This window comes from Populus alba, chromosome 1 (assembly GCF_005239225.2).
Source record: "Populus alba chromosome 1, ASM523922v2, whole genome shotgun sequence".
Lineage (NCBI taxonomy): Eukaryota > Viridiplantae > Streptophyta > Magnoliopsida > Malpighiales > Salicaceae > Populus > Populus alba.
Window position 1 is genome coordinate 11,027,595 of NC_133284.1, and position 18,577 is coordinate 11,046,171.

At 33.7% G+C, this 18,577-nt stretch overlaps 2 protein-coding genes across 7 annotated transcripts; both read right to left on the reverse strand.

The window, feature by feature from the left end:
• Window positions 1-1,983: 1,983 nt before the first annotated feature.
• On the reverse strand, window positions 1,984-6,340 carry LOC118035986 (uncharacterized). Of its 2 annotated transcripts, XM_035041660.2 has the most exons (13): window positions 6,194-6,340; window positions 5,994-6,117; window positions 5,844-5,922; window positions 5,678-5,753; window positions 5,498-5,581; window positions 5,294-5,398; window positions 5,001-5,081; window positions 4,819-4,883; window positions 4,067-4,136; window positions 3,904-3,981; window positions 3,558-3,655; window positions 3,317-3,452; window positions 1,984-2,206 (listed from the first exon to the last, which is right to left on the reverse strand). In XM_035041660.2, exons 1-13 carry the CDS (start codon window positions 6,254-6,256, stop codon window positions 2,060-2,062), a joined length of 1,206 nt encoding a protein of 401 aa, XP_034897551.1. In that variant the 5' UTR covers window positions 6,257-6,340; the 3' UTR covers window positions 1,984-2,059. The 2 variants fall into 2 exon arrangements, with proteins under 2 accessions (XP_034897551.1, XP_034897550.1); XM_035041659.2 differs by having other exon boundaries at window positions 5,678-5,922.
• A 4,757-nt stretch (window positions 6,341-11,097) lies between these two features.
• Window positions 11,098-16,298, reverse strand: LOC118035987 (probable trehalose-phosphate phosphatase F). 5 transcript variants are annotated; one of them, XM_073412171.1, is made up of 14 exons: window positions 16,193-16,298; window positions 15,935-16,048; window positions 13,873-13,979; window positions 13,325-13,787; window positions 13,029-13,169; window positions 12,859-12,930; window positions 12,635-12,763; window positions 12,440-12,496; window positions 12,252-12,353; window positions 12,061-12,138; window positions 11,889-11,958; window positions 11,728-11,798; window positions 11,539-11,631; window positions 11,098-11,434 (listed from the first exon to the last, which is right to left on the reverse strand). In XM_073412171.1, exons 4-14 carry the CDS (start codon window positions 13,592-13,594, stop codon window positions 11,381-11,383), a joined length of 1,137 nt encoding a protein of 378 aa, XP_073268272.1. In that variant the 5' UTR covers window positions 13,595-13,787; window positions 13,873-13,979; window positions 15,935-16,048; window positions 16,193-16,298; the 3' UTR covers window positions 11,098-11,380. The 5 variants fall into 5 exon arrangements, with proteins under 5 accessions (XP_073268272.1, XP_034897552.1, XP_073268274.1 ...); XM_035041661.2 differs by having other exon boundaries at window positions 16,164-16,256; XM_073412173.1 differs by lacking the exon at window positions 15,935-16,048 and having other exon boundaries at window positions 16,164-16,264.
• Window positions 16,299-18,577: the final 2,279 nt, after the last annotated feature.

The window sequence follows — 18,577 nt, forward strand, 5'->3', positions numbered from 1 at the left end:
CATTGATGATTGACGAACCTGACACAACTTCCATTTCGTAAATTTTTCCCCTTAGAAAACAATTGTTCAACAATTAAATGATTTTTTTTGTTTGATCTGAGATTTTCTTTCATCTCTCAACAACAACATCATTGCCCCCGGCCTTCCCAAAAATAAATAAACAAACCTTTCCATAACCGACCGGAATTAAGCAGAAGAAAGGAGCAGCTGGGATGCATTGGTGATTCGTGGGCCATCACCAAGATCGATCATGGCTACCTCTTCAAATTGTTATTCTATGTGGAGTTGGTGTGGATCATTTCCTTTCACATGCTGTGATGATCTTACTTTCATTCACTAATCACGCCCAGCCAAGGAAAACTCCAGACATGCCAACTAATCAAATTAACCATTGCTCAACTTCTACGTGATGTTCTTATGGAATGATGCCCTGCTGATTAAACCACAGACACGTCATGATGAGTTGGGATGTTAGACTTTCCTGCAATAGATTCGTAATTAGTTGATTCTCTGATCAATCATAACTTGAACATTGGTTAGGAAATAGCACTGCCATGGCCGGGCATCCGAATCGCTGATCAGTGGGTGATTTTCTTAAATTAAACTGTGATGCGGAGTCACTGTTTTATTACTGGGAAAATATGTTGATAACTTTGATCTTGTCTTCAATAATGGTTCCTTGTTGTTAATTTTGTGGTTGAAGATTACTCTTTAGATTCGTGAGATACAAAGAGAAACTTGGAAAAAGAAAAGGCTCAAATAAGTAAATTGGAAGTCCGAGAAATGGAGAGAAGTGGATGCTGTCTGAGAAATTAATATGTATTGTTCAACATCTTCAGTGTTTTTCAAATAGATAGGCTCGATTTCATCTATATGTTTTTCATGTGTATTATAGATTTTGTAATTAACAATAACAATTATTAATAACAATTATTGTTGTCATTGGATGTAAAATATATATATTTTTAAAATAATTCATTGTCTTATTTTAATATTGAATTAATTAAAAATTTGCATTTGTTGTTTATTTCGGTTTCCTTTATATAGAGTTATCATGATCTTGAAAAAATTTCTCAACAATAAGTTGGTGTTCAGTTTTATAATTTTTTTTTTATCATATTATTAAATAAAAAATTATTCCAAAAAACACATAATTATTAAGAATTAGACTTTATGATTTATTTTAATTTATTTTTATAGGGTTATCGTTATATTATAAAAATATTCCAATATTAAATTGATATTTGATTTTACAAGCATCTATTTTTTTTATCATATAATTAAAATAAAATTGTTTTTTTAAAAAAAATTATTAAATTCAATAGAATTCATGACCCAATTTATATTCACTCGAGTTGATTCATTGTATCGCTATCTTAATAATTTTTTAAAAACAATAAATATCTCTTGAAAATATTTTTAAAATAAATCTATATTTTTACCAGTCATTTAAATATTTTTTAACTCATTAAATCGATCGGATCACACCAGAGCAACTTCTATACAATATAATTTGAATATAATTTGAAACTTAGACTAGATAAAAAATATGAACAAGAGATTTTACATTCAACCCACTGAGTTGAGTTAAATGACCCTGTCACCCACCATAGAAACCCGCCGAGTTGAGTTAATTGACCCTATCACCAAACATAGAGTAGTGCAGGGAATTATGTAGTGTATTTGGATTTATTAGCATTAATGAAATCATATATTTTATTTTTGGGCTGTCTGTTTTTTCGAAGGAGGAGGGGGGAGAGAGAGAAAAAAGAAAGGGAAAGAACATGTATAGCGATGTGATAATTAGCATGTCAATATGCTAACTTGGTAGTGAACATTGCGGGGCAACATATTGCTCATTGATCTCCTTGTGTTTCAAAAAGCATACTATTTCCGACATTTCATTTCAGACAAATTTCTAACAGAGTTACATTCGAATACCAAGCATCATTTATTTGGGGGAAGGAGGGAAACACAAGGAGATTGAAGGAAAAATACCAAGCATCCTTTTCATTTATTCCATGAAGCAGAGATCTTCTCAGATATGAACTAGCAAGCTTTATACATTTGGGGGAGGCCAAATCTTGGCAAATAACTCCTCAACTCGCTTTGCTTGATTAACATAACCATCCAATCCAGCAGCCAGCAGCTCCACAGATGCAGGCCCCATTGCTGATGCAAGGCTTAATTGATCCCATTTAATAAGCTGAGCAGAAAGGGAAGATGAGTAAGAAAATCATTTAGCAGTAACTGATATAGAGGGCTCACTAAGATGCGAAAAACTGCTATAATTTCATTGAAATGTTTTTTCCCCCCTCATCCAAGCTAAATGTCTGGGATTCAACTGAGAGGGCATTTCTTTCTGGAAAATAAATATTTTCCCAAATGGAAAAGTTGGTAATTAAGAGGAAAATATCTTATAGTCAAACTCGAAACACCTTTTTGGAAATCAAAACCTGAGCGGGAAAAATTCCTTTCTGATGCCAACCTTGAGTACCTTTAAACTTTAGAAAATGACTTACGGTTCTCAAGAGAGGAAAACATTTTACATGGGATCCACATAAATAAACAAGTTAAAAAATACTATACAACCATCACATGCTAACACTCAATTGGGATCCACATCAATAAATAAGTTAAAAAACTCTACTTGGCAAAAAGTTTTCGGCTCTTTGCATAAATGATCTTCATTTAAAACACCCAAACATCGGAAAATAACTCATTTTCTATGATAATGTTTTCACCTGTAAAATATTTCCCTAAATGCAGATTGGTTTCTGCAAAACAAACACCCCCTAAATGAACAGATTTCTTTTGTGACCAAATCTGACTGCTTTGGTCATGGTTTTCTAAAACCCTACAGAAAACAAATTTTAATAAATAAACAAAAAAAAAAAAAAATCTGTGACTCAATCTTAAACAGGATGCAGATAGTTGCAAGCATAGGTTTATGTACATAAAATGGAAAGCACGTGCGTCTATTGTGTTGATGGAGACAAGAATAATGGTAGCGATGTGACTCATTGGTTGTTCTAGCATACTGGTGATGCATGATGATTATGACCTAGAGATAACAGTAGCATATTAGAAGAATACTATTATATTGACAGGTTCAGTAAGCACTGCATGATCCAACAGCACTTCAAGATGCAACATGAACGTGAAACCTAAAATCATAGCTTTGTTCCCTCTTTGACAATTCTTCATGTGGTTTTCAAGAAATGCATTTTGCTTCACTCTGCTATGCTGCCTTAATTTAACTTTGGAATTTGTGCATCTACAAGGAAAGAAACGAGAAGATGGAAATAAAGCAGACCTCTTCTTCACTGAAACTGTAAGCAGCAGCAGAATGTGGTGATAACCTCCGAACAAAAGAGTACTTCTCATCAGGAGTGGTTATAGACTCTTTCAGAGATTCCATTACTTTCAATGGTGCAATGATATAGTCAACCCTGAAAAGGAGGCGGAACTCTTAAAGATAAAATACTGATCTTGACGTCTAGCTGCCCAATCCAATTTTCCAGCTAAATATGATAGGAAAAGGTGAGTTGTGTTACCCCAAGAGACTGAATAAATCTTGTTTGTTGCGAACTGCAGCAGCCATCAACTTCGATTTATACCCATATTTGTGGATGTAATTGTAAGCCTTTGTCACCTAAAATGAGTAACTATAGTATGTAAAAAGTCTTTCTTTTTTTCTTCAGAGAATAACTTTAAATTCTCTAGCTACTAAGATCTTGGAGGTGCAGTAACAAGCAATGGTGGTGTTAATTTATAAGTTGATCATCATCATTCATACTTGTATTAAAGCATCAATAGACTAGGCACATTAAAATCAATAAGCTAAAACTTTAGTGCAAATTAAGAAATCAGTAAATTAGAGATAACTATTGTTTGACTAACCAGTGCCAACCCAGGATCCTCTCCTCTTTTCAGAGCAGCTTCAATCTCAGGGTCACCAGAATGGTTCCGCGACCAATCCTAGAAGATATAAAAATGCACTTTCACAATAAACTAATGTTTCAGCAGAAAATATTGGCATCTCTCAGTAGAAAGGAATTCTTACCCTAAGGCGTCCCACAAAAATCTGAATAACAGAAGCACCAGCTTGAGCGGCAGCAGCGGCTTGAACAAAGCTGAGAAACATGAGAAAAATATCAATGTTCAGGAAACTTAAAAATGTATTGTCATGCTATGAATATCGAATATCAGGACTCTGACTACAGCATTCATCTAAATAAATTACTTTTGCAAAAACATTACAGAAAGTGACTGGGAGACAAGATGTAATGAAAAAAAAAATGAAAACATCCAATGCCAAAAATAAGCAGGTAATCCACAAAGCGTTAAAAAAAAAAACTACTAATACAATGAGAATGAAAATCTAGTAATTTAGCTGTGCATTCAAATTAAGTCAGACAATAAAATATCCAAATCTAAAACAACAGATCAAAATCTATTATGAAATAAAATTGTAGCTTGAGCAAATCATTCAGCAAATTAACACATGTACAAAGTCTCATCTACTCCTTTGAAGTTCTCAAAGCACAAAGTACAAGATTTGTATGGAAAAAAAAATTGAGGAAATGAAATGCATCCTCAAATGTCATAACTTCCAGACAATGTCATCAAAATCCTAAAACATTGCTGGATTGAAACAGTATGCACACTCGCCTTGGTGCACATGTAAGTTTATCCCAGTAGATAAAATAAATCAAACTTGCTGATTTGACATCAATGACTTATCAGTATTTTGCTAGTTCAATATAATTTCATTGCGGATTTTTGCATAGATCTACTCGAGCGAACAACGAGTACCTGTAAACAAAAGTCAAATGCGTCTGTATGCCCTCAGACTCCAACAGTCTCGAGGCTTCTATTCCCTGCGAGAAGACAAAGTAATAGGGGAAGAAAGGGATAAAAAGAGTCGTCAAAGTTATTGTTTCAAATGTGAAAAATTCTTAAGATTGCTAGTAAATATATTATTCTCAGATACTCACTTGCCAAGTTGCTGGAATTTTGAATAACAATCGCTCAGGAGGAACATCAATTTCACCATATGACTTCAACAAGTCATGCACCTACATATGATATGTATACAACCACTATCACATAACACATCATGTCATCTGTTACACAAAAGTTGATATTTCTTGAGCATGCTCTTAATCCACAAGCTATGTAAAACCAAAACACACGGTCAGAAATAGAAATAAGATTTTATAAGACAATTACTAAAACCAACAGCCGAATTGGTGTTTGATCATTTTCTATAAGAGTTAAAAGGTGTTACCTTTCTAATAATGCCATGGGTGTCATAAGCCAACCGTGCATCCACTTCAGTTGAAACTCGGCCGGGTACCAATTTAGATAAATCACCTCCAACATTCACCAAAGCCTATAACAACACCAGCAACCCACGTCATCAATCCAACAAACAATGTTCACATTACATGTATTTCCTAACAAGCAATCATAAAAATCCAACAAAACAAACCTTGTTAGCGAAACAAGACAATCTCAGCACATCGTTTTCAAGAGAAGAACACCCTGAATCTGCTAATGCGGTGTCCACAGCACTCTACAATGATACCAAATTTCTAAAATCTATTTCTCACACTAGTATCGATCAAAATGAAAACAAGAATCCAAAATTTTATACTAAATATTTGCTTACTCTGAATATTGTATCGGGCAGGCTACAGATACCCAAAAGAAGTGAAGAGCTAACAGTAGCAGCAGTTGGAGGAAACCTGTATATACATAAAACAACCAAGATTATCGGGGGGGTGTCAATAAAAGCAACCCAGTTAAAGAAACGGAAAAAAAAACAACAAATATACTTCTGGAAATCATCGAAAACGACAGTATCAGGCACGATCTCACTCAAGCTAGACACAGCATCCAATTCAGTGCTAGCACCTATAAAAAAGGGGGGATCCAAAATCAGTAAAGAGTTGCAGTTTAATAAAACGGGATATGGAGAGAGAGACCAGCATCAAGAGAAGAAGCACGAATTTGAGGAAATGAAGGGTTATGGAGCTTGAAAAAAATAGAATTTGAAGATAGTGATCCACTGAGTAACCTCAGTCTCCCTTCTCCTCCTCCTCCTCCTTTCTGTTTTCAAAACAAAGATCAGATAAATGAATGATGAAGCTATAAATAAATGCATTAATTACATAATAGTGATTACCTGGAGGAAGGAGGATCTGGAGGATAGAGCAGATGAGAGCGGAGATTGCAAGGAGAGTGACATTTTCTTTTTGTTTTGTTTCTTTAATGCTGTGTTCGAGAATAGAGATTGTATATATAGTATTACTGTATTACTGTGTCACATCTTTGGAAATATGATAAACATTATATTTGAAAGTATTTTTTAATTTAAAAATATATTAAAATAATATTTTTTATTTTTTAAATTTATTTTTTCATATTAACATATTAAAATTGTTTAAGAAATATCAAAAAATTAATTTTAAAAAAATTAAAAAATAATAAAACCACGGTTCAGAGGCAATGCTAAACATGCACGTGCTAATTTATAATAATATTTATAGATAACTTTTATTGTGCCATGATTTTCAAAGAATAAAACTTAAAAAATAATAAAACAAAAAAACATAGAAAAAACAGTAATCAATCACTGTTAACCTTCAAAACTCATAAGAAAGGAAAATGAAACATAAAAAAAATAATTTAAAATCAATAATAAAAACTATGAATCAATTTAGGTTAACACGTTAGTACAGTGATTATGAGTATATGATTTGGATAATTTTATAAAAAAAAAACAAAAAAAAAAACAGAAAGATAAATTTTATAAAATTTAAATATTTATTGATAAAATTAAAAAATAAATTATAAAAAAACCTTAATAAACACCAAGGTCAACTAATGTTATCCTTAAAAAATCTTGGCCCAATAAAAAATATAAAAGGGATGAAATTGAAAAAAAATTAAAAAAACTCCAAAACAAAACAAACATTTAAAAAAAAATAGGGGTCAAATCTAATTTGAAAAAAAAATGAAATTAGATCATGAAGAATGAAATTGAAATAAAATTTAATTGTGAAAAGATTAAGAAATATCAAAAGATTAACGATAAAATTTAATATAAAAATCAAATGAAATATAATAATTAGGGATGGAATTAAAAAAAAAATTATATATAAAATATAAATAGTAGTACACTCGTATACTTTGCCTGATCACTTTTTATATTTATTAATATTTTATATTTATAAGAAATAAAATTACCAAGAAATACAAAGAAGAAAAAGCCTCTCGGAAGGGAATTTTATTTTTGTTTCTTTACAGGGTTGTTTAGTAATTAATCTGCTAAGAAAAATCAAATGTCTAAAAGACCCTGGATACAAAATAATGCTTTTTTTTGTTTCCAGGTTAATTAAGTTATTGTACTGTTTATAAAGGAAGTAAACAATCGGTTTTGCCCCATCAATGTTACAATGACTAATATGTCCTCTTAATTTATTAAATTAGGGGCTTTTCTGTATGGACAAAGTGGAGAAAGTACTGTTTATATCTACAGTACTTTCGCCACAGGACTTAGTTTCTGTTAATAATAATTGTCATAACCCAATTCTGGGTTATTCTCTAAAAATAATTTTTTTTTCAAAATAAAAATAAAAAAATAAAATAAAGGCTGGAAATATGAAGAAAGTAGGCCGGGGAATCAAGCTGCAATTTTTGAAGGAAATTCAAGGCCTAATTGTACCCCATTATGCCTAAAAAATGAGAAAACAATGCAAATTCAAGGTCAAATTAAATGATTATTGGATGAATTTGCATAAAAATTAAGTCCAAGGATATAATTAAATTTTTAATAGGCCAATTTGATTTTATCATGGGCCAAATTGAATTTTTAATTATGTTTGAGAATTAATTTGGGTTCAATTAAAGGATTTAATTAAGTGTAAGGACTTAATTATATTTTAAATGGGTCAAATTAATTTTATTTGGGGCTTAATTAGTGAAAAATTAAGTCCAAGGACATAATTAAATTTTTAATAGGCCAATTTGATTTAATCATGGGCCAAATTAAATTTTAATTATGTTTAAGAATTAATTTGGGTCCAATTGAAGGAGTTAATTAAGTGCAAGGACTTAATTATTACTTTAAATGGGTCAAATTAATTTTATTTGGGGCTTAATTGGTGAAAAAATAAGTTTGGGAGCCTAATTTAGGCTTAATTGAGAAGATTGAAATTTTAAGAGACCAAATTTAATTTTTACCAAGTTCATTGATTGAAATTAGGGGCCAAATTGCAAGAAAATTCAAGTTTTGGGGTCAATTAGGGGTTAAATTGATAAAATTCGCATCCAGGGACCAATTTGCAAGAGGCGCCACACTTTAGAGGCTTAATTGACAAAAACTAAGGGCCAAAATTGAAGAAATTGAAAGTTTAATGGTCAATTAGGGGTTAAATTGACAAATTCCGAGACCAAGGACCATATTGCAAAAGACGCGTAAATACGGGGCTGCAATTGAAGTTCATCATGAGGCTTAATTGCATTAAATCAAAAGTTTAGGGCCAATTAAGGGTTCAATTGAAATCAATTGAAAGCTGGAGGACTAAATTGAAAATAAGTTAAAATCCCTAATTCAATCCAAAATGGCGTCGTTTTGTATTTAAAAAAAAAAAAAACAAAAAGAGGACCAGACGACGCGTCGTCTGGTCACTGTTTATTGTCTTCCCCGTTTTACCCGAAAGAAACAGCGTGGGAGCCTCCTTTGCAGGTGCATTTAATGCCTTATTTCTCCATCAAATCGAACAAAACTTGCACGAAACGGATCCCTTGCAATTCTTCTACAACCACATGTGAACAGGTCAGGATGATTGACAGCACGACGACGGCGTAAAGTGGTCAACTCAGGCAACCTTTACCTGCAAATTTGACAACTCAGGGAGGCTACTTTGAACCAACGGTTGAGATCCTTCACAAGGTAATCAACGACTAAAATTTTACCTCGGTGAAGACGAGATTCCCCTCTTCCACCGTCTATAAATAGAGGCGGATTTGATGGCCTGAGGGGGGAGAAATTCGGGTCCAAAGTTGACAAAAAATCAGCCCTACTGCCCCGGTTTCTGCAGTTTCTCCCTCTCTCTTTCTCTCCGCCGCTCTAGCCTCCAAACAAAGCCACCATTGGCTTCTTCACCACTAGCTCCACCACAGTAAACCGCCAACCAACCACAGAGCAGCCACCGTGACCTTCTCTCTTCTCCTTCCATCTTTTCTCTCTCCTCTGCAACTTTTTCTTCTTCCTCCCACAGCCGACTCCGGCCACCATCACCTCAGCCAACGCCCCCTGAGCCACCGGCCGAACCACCTCATCACGACAGAGACCAACGCCAGGCAACTTCCTCCTCCCAGCTTTGCATCTTCTTTGTCGCCATGACTGCTGCATGGAGAACGAATTCTCATTCTGCATGCAGCGGGATAATTAACATGGTTGCTGGGTTGGGCCAGCAACCATGCGGGCCTGGGCCGGACCATTTGGGTCCGGCCTGGCCCAAATAAAAAAAACTTTTTGGGCCGATAACGGCCCACCCTTTTGTAGGCGGGGCTCGACCCAGTTAGCTGGGTCGGCCCATCCCACATATTTTATATAATATAATATATATTATAATATTATTTTAAAAAAATCCAAAAATCCAAAAAAAAAAATCAAAAAATTTCAAAAATCATTTTAAAAAATTTGTGATTTTCTCAAATATTTTTCTATCCATTTTGCATAATATCGGGTTGTATATTTACATTGTAAAATACAAATCTGGTATTAAAATACTCGGTTTTTCTCCAAAATTATTTTTTTAAAAAAATTTCAAAACATTTAAAAAATATATATATATATATATATATATATATATATTTTTTTTTTGTTGTATATGGCCAAATCCTAAAATTTTTCAAGCATATTTTTCGTAAAAACAAAAAAACAAAAATTGCATCTTTTCACTTTAAAAAAAAAAAATGGATATCGTAACCAGTTTATGATTATCCATTAGGATTTGGCCAAAATGTCAAAAACCTTTTCCAATCTTTTTTTAGGGTCTAGATGTAGACTTTAATATTTGTGGGGTGTAAAATTACACGATAAAGTACACTCTCAGGTATTAAATATACAAAAGTGTAAAAATACAACGCTAAAGTTTAGACTTTAGAACGATTAGGATTTAACCCGATAAGGTAGAGACTCTCTCATGAAGAGAGATCTGCCTTGAGCCTTAAAAAAGACCAATGAATAGAAACCCGACCTAGAAAAACAATTAAACAACAATGCAGCTTACCTTAGGTAGAGTGCACTGGGGGTGATGCGTCTTCCCCTTGCAAAACCAGTCCCTTACTCAGACTCTCGCAGACCATAGGTTTCTAGTGATCATAATACTAGGTGGCGATTCCTAAAAATTAACCATAATTTTATGATTAAATCCAAAAAACCCTTTCCAACACATAACACACACCTCATAGCAGGAGGCATGGCAAGGAGCTTCCGCCATCACCAGACGACGTCGCGACACCCCGCGACAATAATAATTAGCCCTGACAGCGAGTCAATTGCAAGAACACTATGAACAGGAAGAATGAAGGCTCGCAGATGCAGCCACCTCAAAAGTATCAAAGTAGCCAACAGCCAAATACCCTGTTATCAGCTGACAGCAAAAAGAGGTCATAATTCCCTAACAGCAAGCATCCCCAGGAACATTCATTGCAGCAGGAAACAATATCCAGTTTTCTTGATTAGTAGAGCACGAATACGAATCGATTGTCAATGGCAGTGAGCTCCTGCGCCTGCTCCAGCTGTTGACTCCAGGTAAAAACTCATTTTACCTTCAGACAACAGCAGTTTTCTGATACAAAGCAACCATTTTACCATAAAGTCAAGACCATAAATAGGAAACCAGAGGGAATAGGAGAGCGGCGATCGAAACAGATGGGGAGTTTGCATAGCAGGCATGGAGGCAAGTCCAAAACCACCGAAAATTGCAGTATAGTAACTGCTCACAGTGGCCGCAGCTAAGATTCCAGTAGCGAGACTAAAGACTGTAATTCATAGCATCTTTCAGAAACAGCTGCTTTGAGCTCAATCTTAACATCTCTGATATTTTAAATAAAGAATCAACTGGATAAATAGACCTTTAAGCTTAAACTTGAAAGCAAAAATGGCTTTTCAAGTTGAAACGAGGTAAAGGGGGTAAATTGACAGTAATTTAAAACCACAGCTCTAAATTACTGGTCCAAAATGCAAAATAATGAACACTAGCACCAACAGCCTCTTTATTATGCAAAATATCTATAAAATATTCAAAATCAAATCTCTAAATTATCTCTGCGTGTCATCAGATGGTCCTCCTATTACTCAGGATGCATCCACCTTCTTCCATGTCACGAGGGAATTGAGAAATTTCATCACCTGAAGTATTGTCAAGTTTCCACCATAAGATTTGGCAAGAAAAGCGAAAGGAGAATGAGATAAAGATGGAAAGTTTATGGAAGACAAATGATAAAAATTTGAACCTCCGATGGATCTCTGAGAGAGTAAACTGCATTGGTTTCTTTGGGTCTAGATGACACCAAAATTCCACAACCTCGATTCCCCTCCCGGAGCACCTGGTTTTAGACCAAATTATCACATAGAATTAAACACAAATCTTCCCCCCTACATGAGAATTAAAATCTTGTCAAGATTAAATGATCTTTCAATACCTTGAATGCATCTTCATCTGTCAGATCATCACCAATATAAATTGGGAGTACATCATCTCTATTACTTAGACCTGCGCCTCAGTATATGAGGTACAAATGGTTAATAACCTAAGGAAAAACAAATCTATATCACCTAGGATGTTTAGAATCAGCCATCTCACCTAGAGAGTCAAGCAAAAATTCAACTGCTTTTCCTTTATTCCAGTCAATCATTGGACGGACCTCTAAAACCTGAATACACAGCAAAGCGAGTGCAAAATCATATTTTCCAGAAAGCAGCATGTAGATAAGATCATATCACCAAAATCAGTATCTAGCAAACAATCAGAATACCTTCCGTCCATGAGTTTTTCGCAAACGAGGATACTTATCTAAAATATCCTGAACACATTGTGCAATAGATTGCCAGCTCTGAAGTCAAGTAGAAGCAGGACACATCTTAGAACTTGGCCAAACGAAAAGTCATATAATGGGAGATGTCTCAATGACAAGGATATTTCATCCATAGAACAACAGTGTCCTACCTTCTCATCTACATTACGGAAATGTACAGAGACGCAAAATTTATGATTCTCAACTTTTGCACCTTTGATCCCCTTAGTATCCTCGACAAGGGTTCTAAAAACCTGGGTGAAATTCAAGGTTGTCAGTTTACCCTCTGAAATAATGATGAGAATTTTATGTTTTATACATGAAACGCAACACTATGCACCTCATCGATCATGGGTATAAATTCTCTAGCAGGCTGAAACAGATTCACCTCCTTGCCCTATGAAACTCAAACAGAAAGGACAACAATTTATTTATTTTGTGAAAAGAAGCTTCAACAGAATATAAAACCCCTGGAGTCTAATTTTGCTGGAAACATGAGGAGAAATACATACACAAAGAGCCAGTAATCTCATACCTGTTGGTCAGTAGTTGATTCATTACAGTTTGGATGGTCACTGGACACCGCTCTTCGTACAGGGCCCAAGATGTCCATCCCATGACTACCAGCATAATACAATTCTGTTAGTCCTACAAGCTGATAAACCTGGAAAAATAGAATAGCTTAGCACAATGGCAACAAGTTATAATTATACTACAAAATAAATGGAACATGTGCATAATGGGGAATTCTCCTCCAACCTTGTCACGACTTCTTCCACTAATGATCGCCGTTGGGAAATATTTTGCAAAGTTTCTTACTGCAAAACGCATCTGAAAACAGTTCTCAATTTAAAGATGCAAACACAAATGGTAAAAGATAAAAAAGAAAGAACATGTTGAACATCCAGCAAATTATGAGCAATTCTTACATCATCAGACATAAGGGCATTATCTGGGTCATCTACTATTGGAGAGAGAGTACCATCGTAGTCTAGAAACATTGCTATCCTTTTGTTTTTGGCAAAATTTGCAATTTCCTCAAATGAGTTGAGTGCTGATGGATGCTTGAGCTACACAATCAGAAAACAAAGAGAAGAAATGACATACAAGCAGAACATAAACCACACATCATACATACTTTGAAGAGCACAACTGTGGCCTAGAAAAATTCTGATTTTTTAAGCATATTGCCAAACGAATTGGCCAACAATGAAGCAAGCATTACCATCCAGGTGCCGTAAGCTGTGTCAGCACCATCCTTAATGAGCTTCTTGCGAGGGGGTGATGAGGATTTCATGGCATCCAGATATGCATTCGAGCAGACTTCATCAAGTTTCCCAGGCTTTTTTCTAGGAATGTTTCTATACTTGCTAGAGGAGAGTGATCCTCCCGATGGTGCGTAAGACAGCAAATTAGAATGGATGCCGAGCCTTGACTTGTTTATTGGAGCAGGATCAGTGAGAACAGGAGAAGAATGGTTTGACTCGATATCCATAGTAGCAAATTACTTGGTAGTACTTGTGAAGAATGAATTATGATACCAACAAACACTTGACCAAACAATAATTTGTGCACGTTATACAAAATGCCTTTTACCCAACCCTTTTATCAATGAAAAACCACCTCTTCAATGTTTTCTTGTCGCTGCTACTGGGAAAGCTGTTCATCAAGCAAGCACTTCCAGAGAACTGGCCATCACAGCAAAGAATTAAATTTCAGTGAAAATTTACATCAAAATATGAATGTATGCCTAAACAGAATCTAAATTCATACCTTGTCATCTCCAAAGCTACACAACATTTGATGGGTGGCAGAACATTATTTGCACTAGGATTTTCAAGAAATGAAAGAATGGTTCCAGCAAAATGCACCAGAAATATCTGTTCAAAAGATCAATGAAAGAGGCATGTTTAGTCTTGGGAACTTTGCTTCCTACACAAACGCGTCTGGAATCTTTATACAGATTGAAACTACCCGCATTCAAATAAAATGGACTCGATTTGTCTTCAAGAAATGCAAAACTTGACCGTACCCAAGTTCAGATATTGACCACTATTAATGGTAGAAGCTAAGAGAATAGCTTGTCCACATCGATATCAAAGTCAGCTATCCTGATACCGACATTGATATTAGAATTTTCGAGTCTTAAATGCACACAACACTTTATTAAAAAAAGATGTCAAGATCATAGGCCTAACACATCATATAATACCCTGATAGGTTCTTAAAGTGGAATTCCAATGGACATTATCTATTTTGCCCTGCAAAAATGACAGTTATGTAAAGAAAATAAAAGGAAAGAGACAGCAACCTCTGGCTTTAACATTTTATCATATATACCAGCTTAAATATATGGATTTTCTTGCTGGAGCAAATAATGCAAACGAAAAGCAACTACGCAACAAAACAAAACAAATATGAAACCAATTCCTATTAGGTAAAATCCCCATCACCTAAAAATCAAAACTTTAGTAAAACGTGATATATAGGCCAAAACACATCCAGTTTGCTTAGGTGGGGAAAATCAAGATTCATTATTGCAACAACCAAAAACATTAACCTTAGTTTTACGTTCTTCACGACCTCTAAGTGACAATTAACATTGTCAACCAAAAAGAAACATTAGAGTACCGATGATACTCGACAGCACAGTACTCGCTACAGACACGATAATAATTAGAAAATCCCAGAACCAAGTATTTAATTGATAAATAGCTAATATAATTAATTTGAATTATCTCTAAAAATTCTCCACCTCTTCCACTACGACATGATTTGTTCATCTAGATTCACTCGAGCATCAAGAAGATAAAGATGAGAAACAGTTCTGGGATTTTCCAATTTGATGATGATATATACAATGATATCTGCGTGGCCAATGAGCATGTAGCTCGAGATCTCTCAATAAAAAAAAATGGTCCTGTATATGTGTATATGACACAAAAGGCGAGCCTACGTGGGCCTTCCCACATGTAGATCTAATATACATCATCTTCAATGTCCATAGTTCTTTCATAAATCAAAATCAATTAATGTACAGAGATTGCAAAACGAAAATTTCATTTTTCTGCAACGATCAACTACCAAAAGACCATACAATCCGACCCCACCGCGAAATACGTAGTAAAGACTTTCAGCTAATGTTTTCTTTTAATTTATTAACTTTCTCTCGTATTAGCTACCTCCAAATCGACGTGTTTAATGATCGTTTTGGGGTTTCTTTTAAGTGTGAAACGCCGGTGGGAGACTTCGTCATTATCGCACAATTATTACCAGGCGAAAACAACTTCACAGCATCGAAAAGAAATCTAAACTGTGTAAACAGCATACAGAGCTTTCTTTTCCCATTACAGGGTCATTGTATCACATCAAGAAAAAACGACGAGCATACGTACGTTTTGAAACCTCAACGAACTAATTTTCCTTAATTATAACAACCGACAAAAAAAGAAATTTATGGTAAAATGAAGAAACGAGCAGCAGCTCGCCTTTCAAGATCACCTGCTATAGAACAAACTAATACAAAACACACATCCAAGAGATCCAAGAGCAAGGAAACATTATTTCACCAAAAACCAACTATAGGCATTCAAAAGTCATACACTTATCTCCCAAGATTTAAGGTTTAAGAAAAATAAAAATGATTAAAAAGATCGCATCCTTAATAAAGCAACGGGATTGCTTGTCTAACCAGAAAGAGATGACAGCCAAGCCAGATCTCACAAAAAGGATTCATACTTGTCAATATTGTTGACACAAAGTTACAACAACATGGCACATGAAAACATCTTCAGATCCTACAATAAATATATATAAAAAACAACAGAAGTCGTACCTAATCCACGTGTTAACAAAAGTGCCTGCCTGTTTTTTTCTGTTCTTTTATTTTTTTTCTTATCAAACAAGGACTGGTCTCTAAAATGCAGTTCTCAGATCAAAAACCAAAAACCTGAAGATCCCACAAAGAGGGGAAAAAAAGAGCTGAGAGAATTAAATAGGCAAAAATAAAATCATGTATGGGAGTGAAACCGAGAGAGAGAGAGAGCTGACTAATATATACTTACATAAAATGGAAAGGGAAGGAAACAATCACCTCTCTGATAATTAAGAAAGTTGCAGAGGAGAGAGAGAAAGTAGAGGAAGTAAGGGAAGGGAAGGGAAGGGAATGAGGGCGAAAAGAATGGTATTTATAGAGTTTGATATGCCATAGAAGACGTGCTTAACAAGGTAAACCCTAAACAACCAGGTTGTTGAATCAGGAAACACCGCTCTAGTTTGCCCTTTTTAAAACGTAAATCCTTAATAAAAAATCTGTCTAAATTGAATATTAATTAATTAATTAGTATAATAATAAAATAACTTCCCATTAACAAAACAACCTCCAAATATATATATATATATATATATGTATATATATATATAACCCTTCAGAAATGTTGGACCATTTAATTAATTCTTTTTTATATGAAATATGAACTCGTACTGTATGGACCAAATTTGTTATATATATGCAGTATTTATTATAGCACCTGGTATTGAATTATATATAAGTTATATGTACGCACCAATTTTAGTTTTGGTATGAATAATGAATAATAGGTTGATCTAATATATAAAATTGCTAAACATTAAAAAAAATCTTCGAAAATATTGGATGGAATAATGAATTTTAATGATTTGTTTTTTTTTTAATTTCTTTCTTGTTATTTATATATATATAAAGTAAACTCGTCTTGGTTTGAGTAATTAATGGAATTTACAATAAAACGAAAAGAAAAAAGAAAAATGCTAATTTTACCTAAAGAATTTCCATCTATGAAAAACAGGATCTCTGCTCGTTAATTAATTGCCGATCAAGATCTTTAGGATTCTAAAAGGTAATTCCGTAATAATAGCATTATTAATAAATAAAAAATAAAAGATAAGTACGAGAGGGTTAATTGATTGATTGATTATAGGAGTAATTTAAAATAGGAAGCAGCGGTAGTAGTAGAAGAGGAGGGTCGATGTTTCTGGGCCTGTTTTGCATTATTGTTGAATCGTAGTTTCAGTATTTTTTAAATTTTTTTTTTTTAATATTTTAATATAGTATAAAAAATAAATTTAGAGAAAGATGGACAGAGTATTAAAATGGTGGCATCTGAGAAAACACAGGGAAAGAAGAGGCCACATGTCAGTTGTTGGGTCCATGTTGCAAAACACGGCCGGATTTAGCGCTCCCGTCTTTTTCATGCACCGTTGGCATTGTTAGAGCCCTGTTTTCTTTTTCTTTCACTCACAGAAAAACACTTGCTAGCTAAATTCCACTCTCTCCATCTTTACGATCTCCTTGCTTCAATCCGATTTCAAGTGGAGGTTTAACGGCGATCTTGGTCACTTACGGTGTTTCAAAGGGCTCATCAGCTTCATTACCTCCACCGTGTCTTTGTGTGTCCACCGTATAGGGCTTAATTAGACTATACATGAATTTATTTATTAATTATCATCTCAGAATTGATACGATTTAATCTTCTTTTTTAAGTAAGAACATTATAAAAAATGAAATTATAAGTAATGTGAATTTTAATGTAAAATATAAAATTGTATATGATATTTAATTTAAATGAATAAAATACCGAGCAAATCAATAAAATCTTGAGTGATGGATACTTCAATATTAATTAATTATATTTAAACATAAAAATAAAAATGTGCGGTGCAACGCCCTTTTATCCTACTACTTTTGATTGCATTTGGTGACATAAACAAAATAAATATGAACTTGTTTAATTGAGATGACACACACATATATAATGTGCTAAAAGGTGGATAAATAATATTTAATGATGTATGTTTCATAAGCTCATATGACTTGTCTACATGTTTTTTATTAGAATGATTCTTAAATTATATATGTGTGTGTGGAGAGGGATTATTTATATAAAATCAATGATTAAAGAAAAGAATTTTAAAACATAATTATATAAAACACTATCATCTTTGATATGTGCAATAAAATTATTATTAAAAACTTGTAATTTTAATTAAAATGAAAGTAAACCCTACAATAAGCACTTAAAAAGGGAGGGTAGCCTGCTTTGTTTCCAAAAACAAAAAAAAATTGGAGTTAATAATTTTTTAAACATTATTCTTCAACAAAAATATTTTAACATGTAAATTAACTTGTTTAAAATAAATTATATATAGATGAATGATTCTTGGTTGACATATATTGTAAGCCATATGCCTAGTCACTTGGTTTGGGTTGGGGTTTGGATTTAAGCTTGGATTTTGAATTTGTTAAAAAATTATTTTTTAGAACCATAAAAATTATTTTTAAAGTAAGCCCATGAACAATTTATCTAAAAAGTTTTTTAATGGAAAACAATCTACTTTTAAAGACAAAAAAATTGTTATATTATTTTTTATGGTGAATAATTAAAGCAAATAAATAACCTGAATTAAATATGGTACTTACTTAAATTAATTCTTCGTCAAT

What these genes read in the sequence shown, in the direction of transcription:
- LOC118035986 (XM_035041659.2), bottom strand. Translation starts at nt 6,256, where the DNA reads ATGTCACTCTCCTTGCAATCTCCGCTCTCATCTGCTCTATCCTCCAGA. An exon ending in CCAGATCCTCCTTCCTCCAG is followed by an intron (nt 6,118 to 6,193) that starts GTAATCACTATT and finishes TTTTGAAAACAG; the next exon opens with AAAGGAGGAGGAGGAGGAGA. An exon ending in AAATTCCAGCAACTTGGCAA is followed by an intron (nt 4,884 to 5,000) that starts GTGAGTATCTGA and finishes GTCTTCTCGCAG; the next exon opens with GGAATAGAAGCCTCGAGACT.
- LOC118035987 (XM_073412171.1), bottom strand. Translation starts at nt 13,594, where the DNA reads ATGGATATCGAGTCAAACCATTCTTCTCCTGTTCTCACTGATCCTGCT. An exon ending in ATTTTTGCTTGACTCTCTAG is followed by an intron (nt 11,799 to 11,888) that starts GTGAGATGGCTG and finishes ACTGAGGCGCAG; the next exon opens with GTCTAAGTAATAGAGATGAT. An exon ending in CAGATGAAGATGCATTCAAG is followed by an intron (nt 11,632 to 11,727) that starts GTATTGAAAGAT and finishes GTCTAAAACCAG; the next exon opens with GTGCTCCGGGAGGGGAATCG.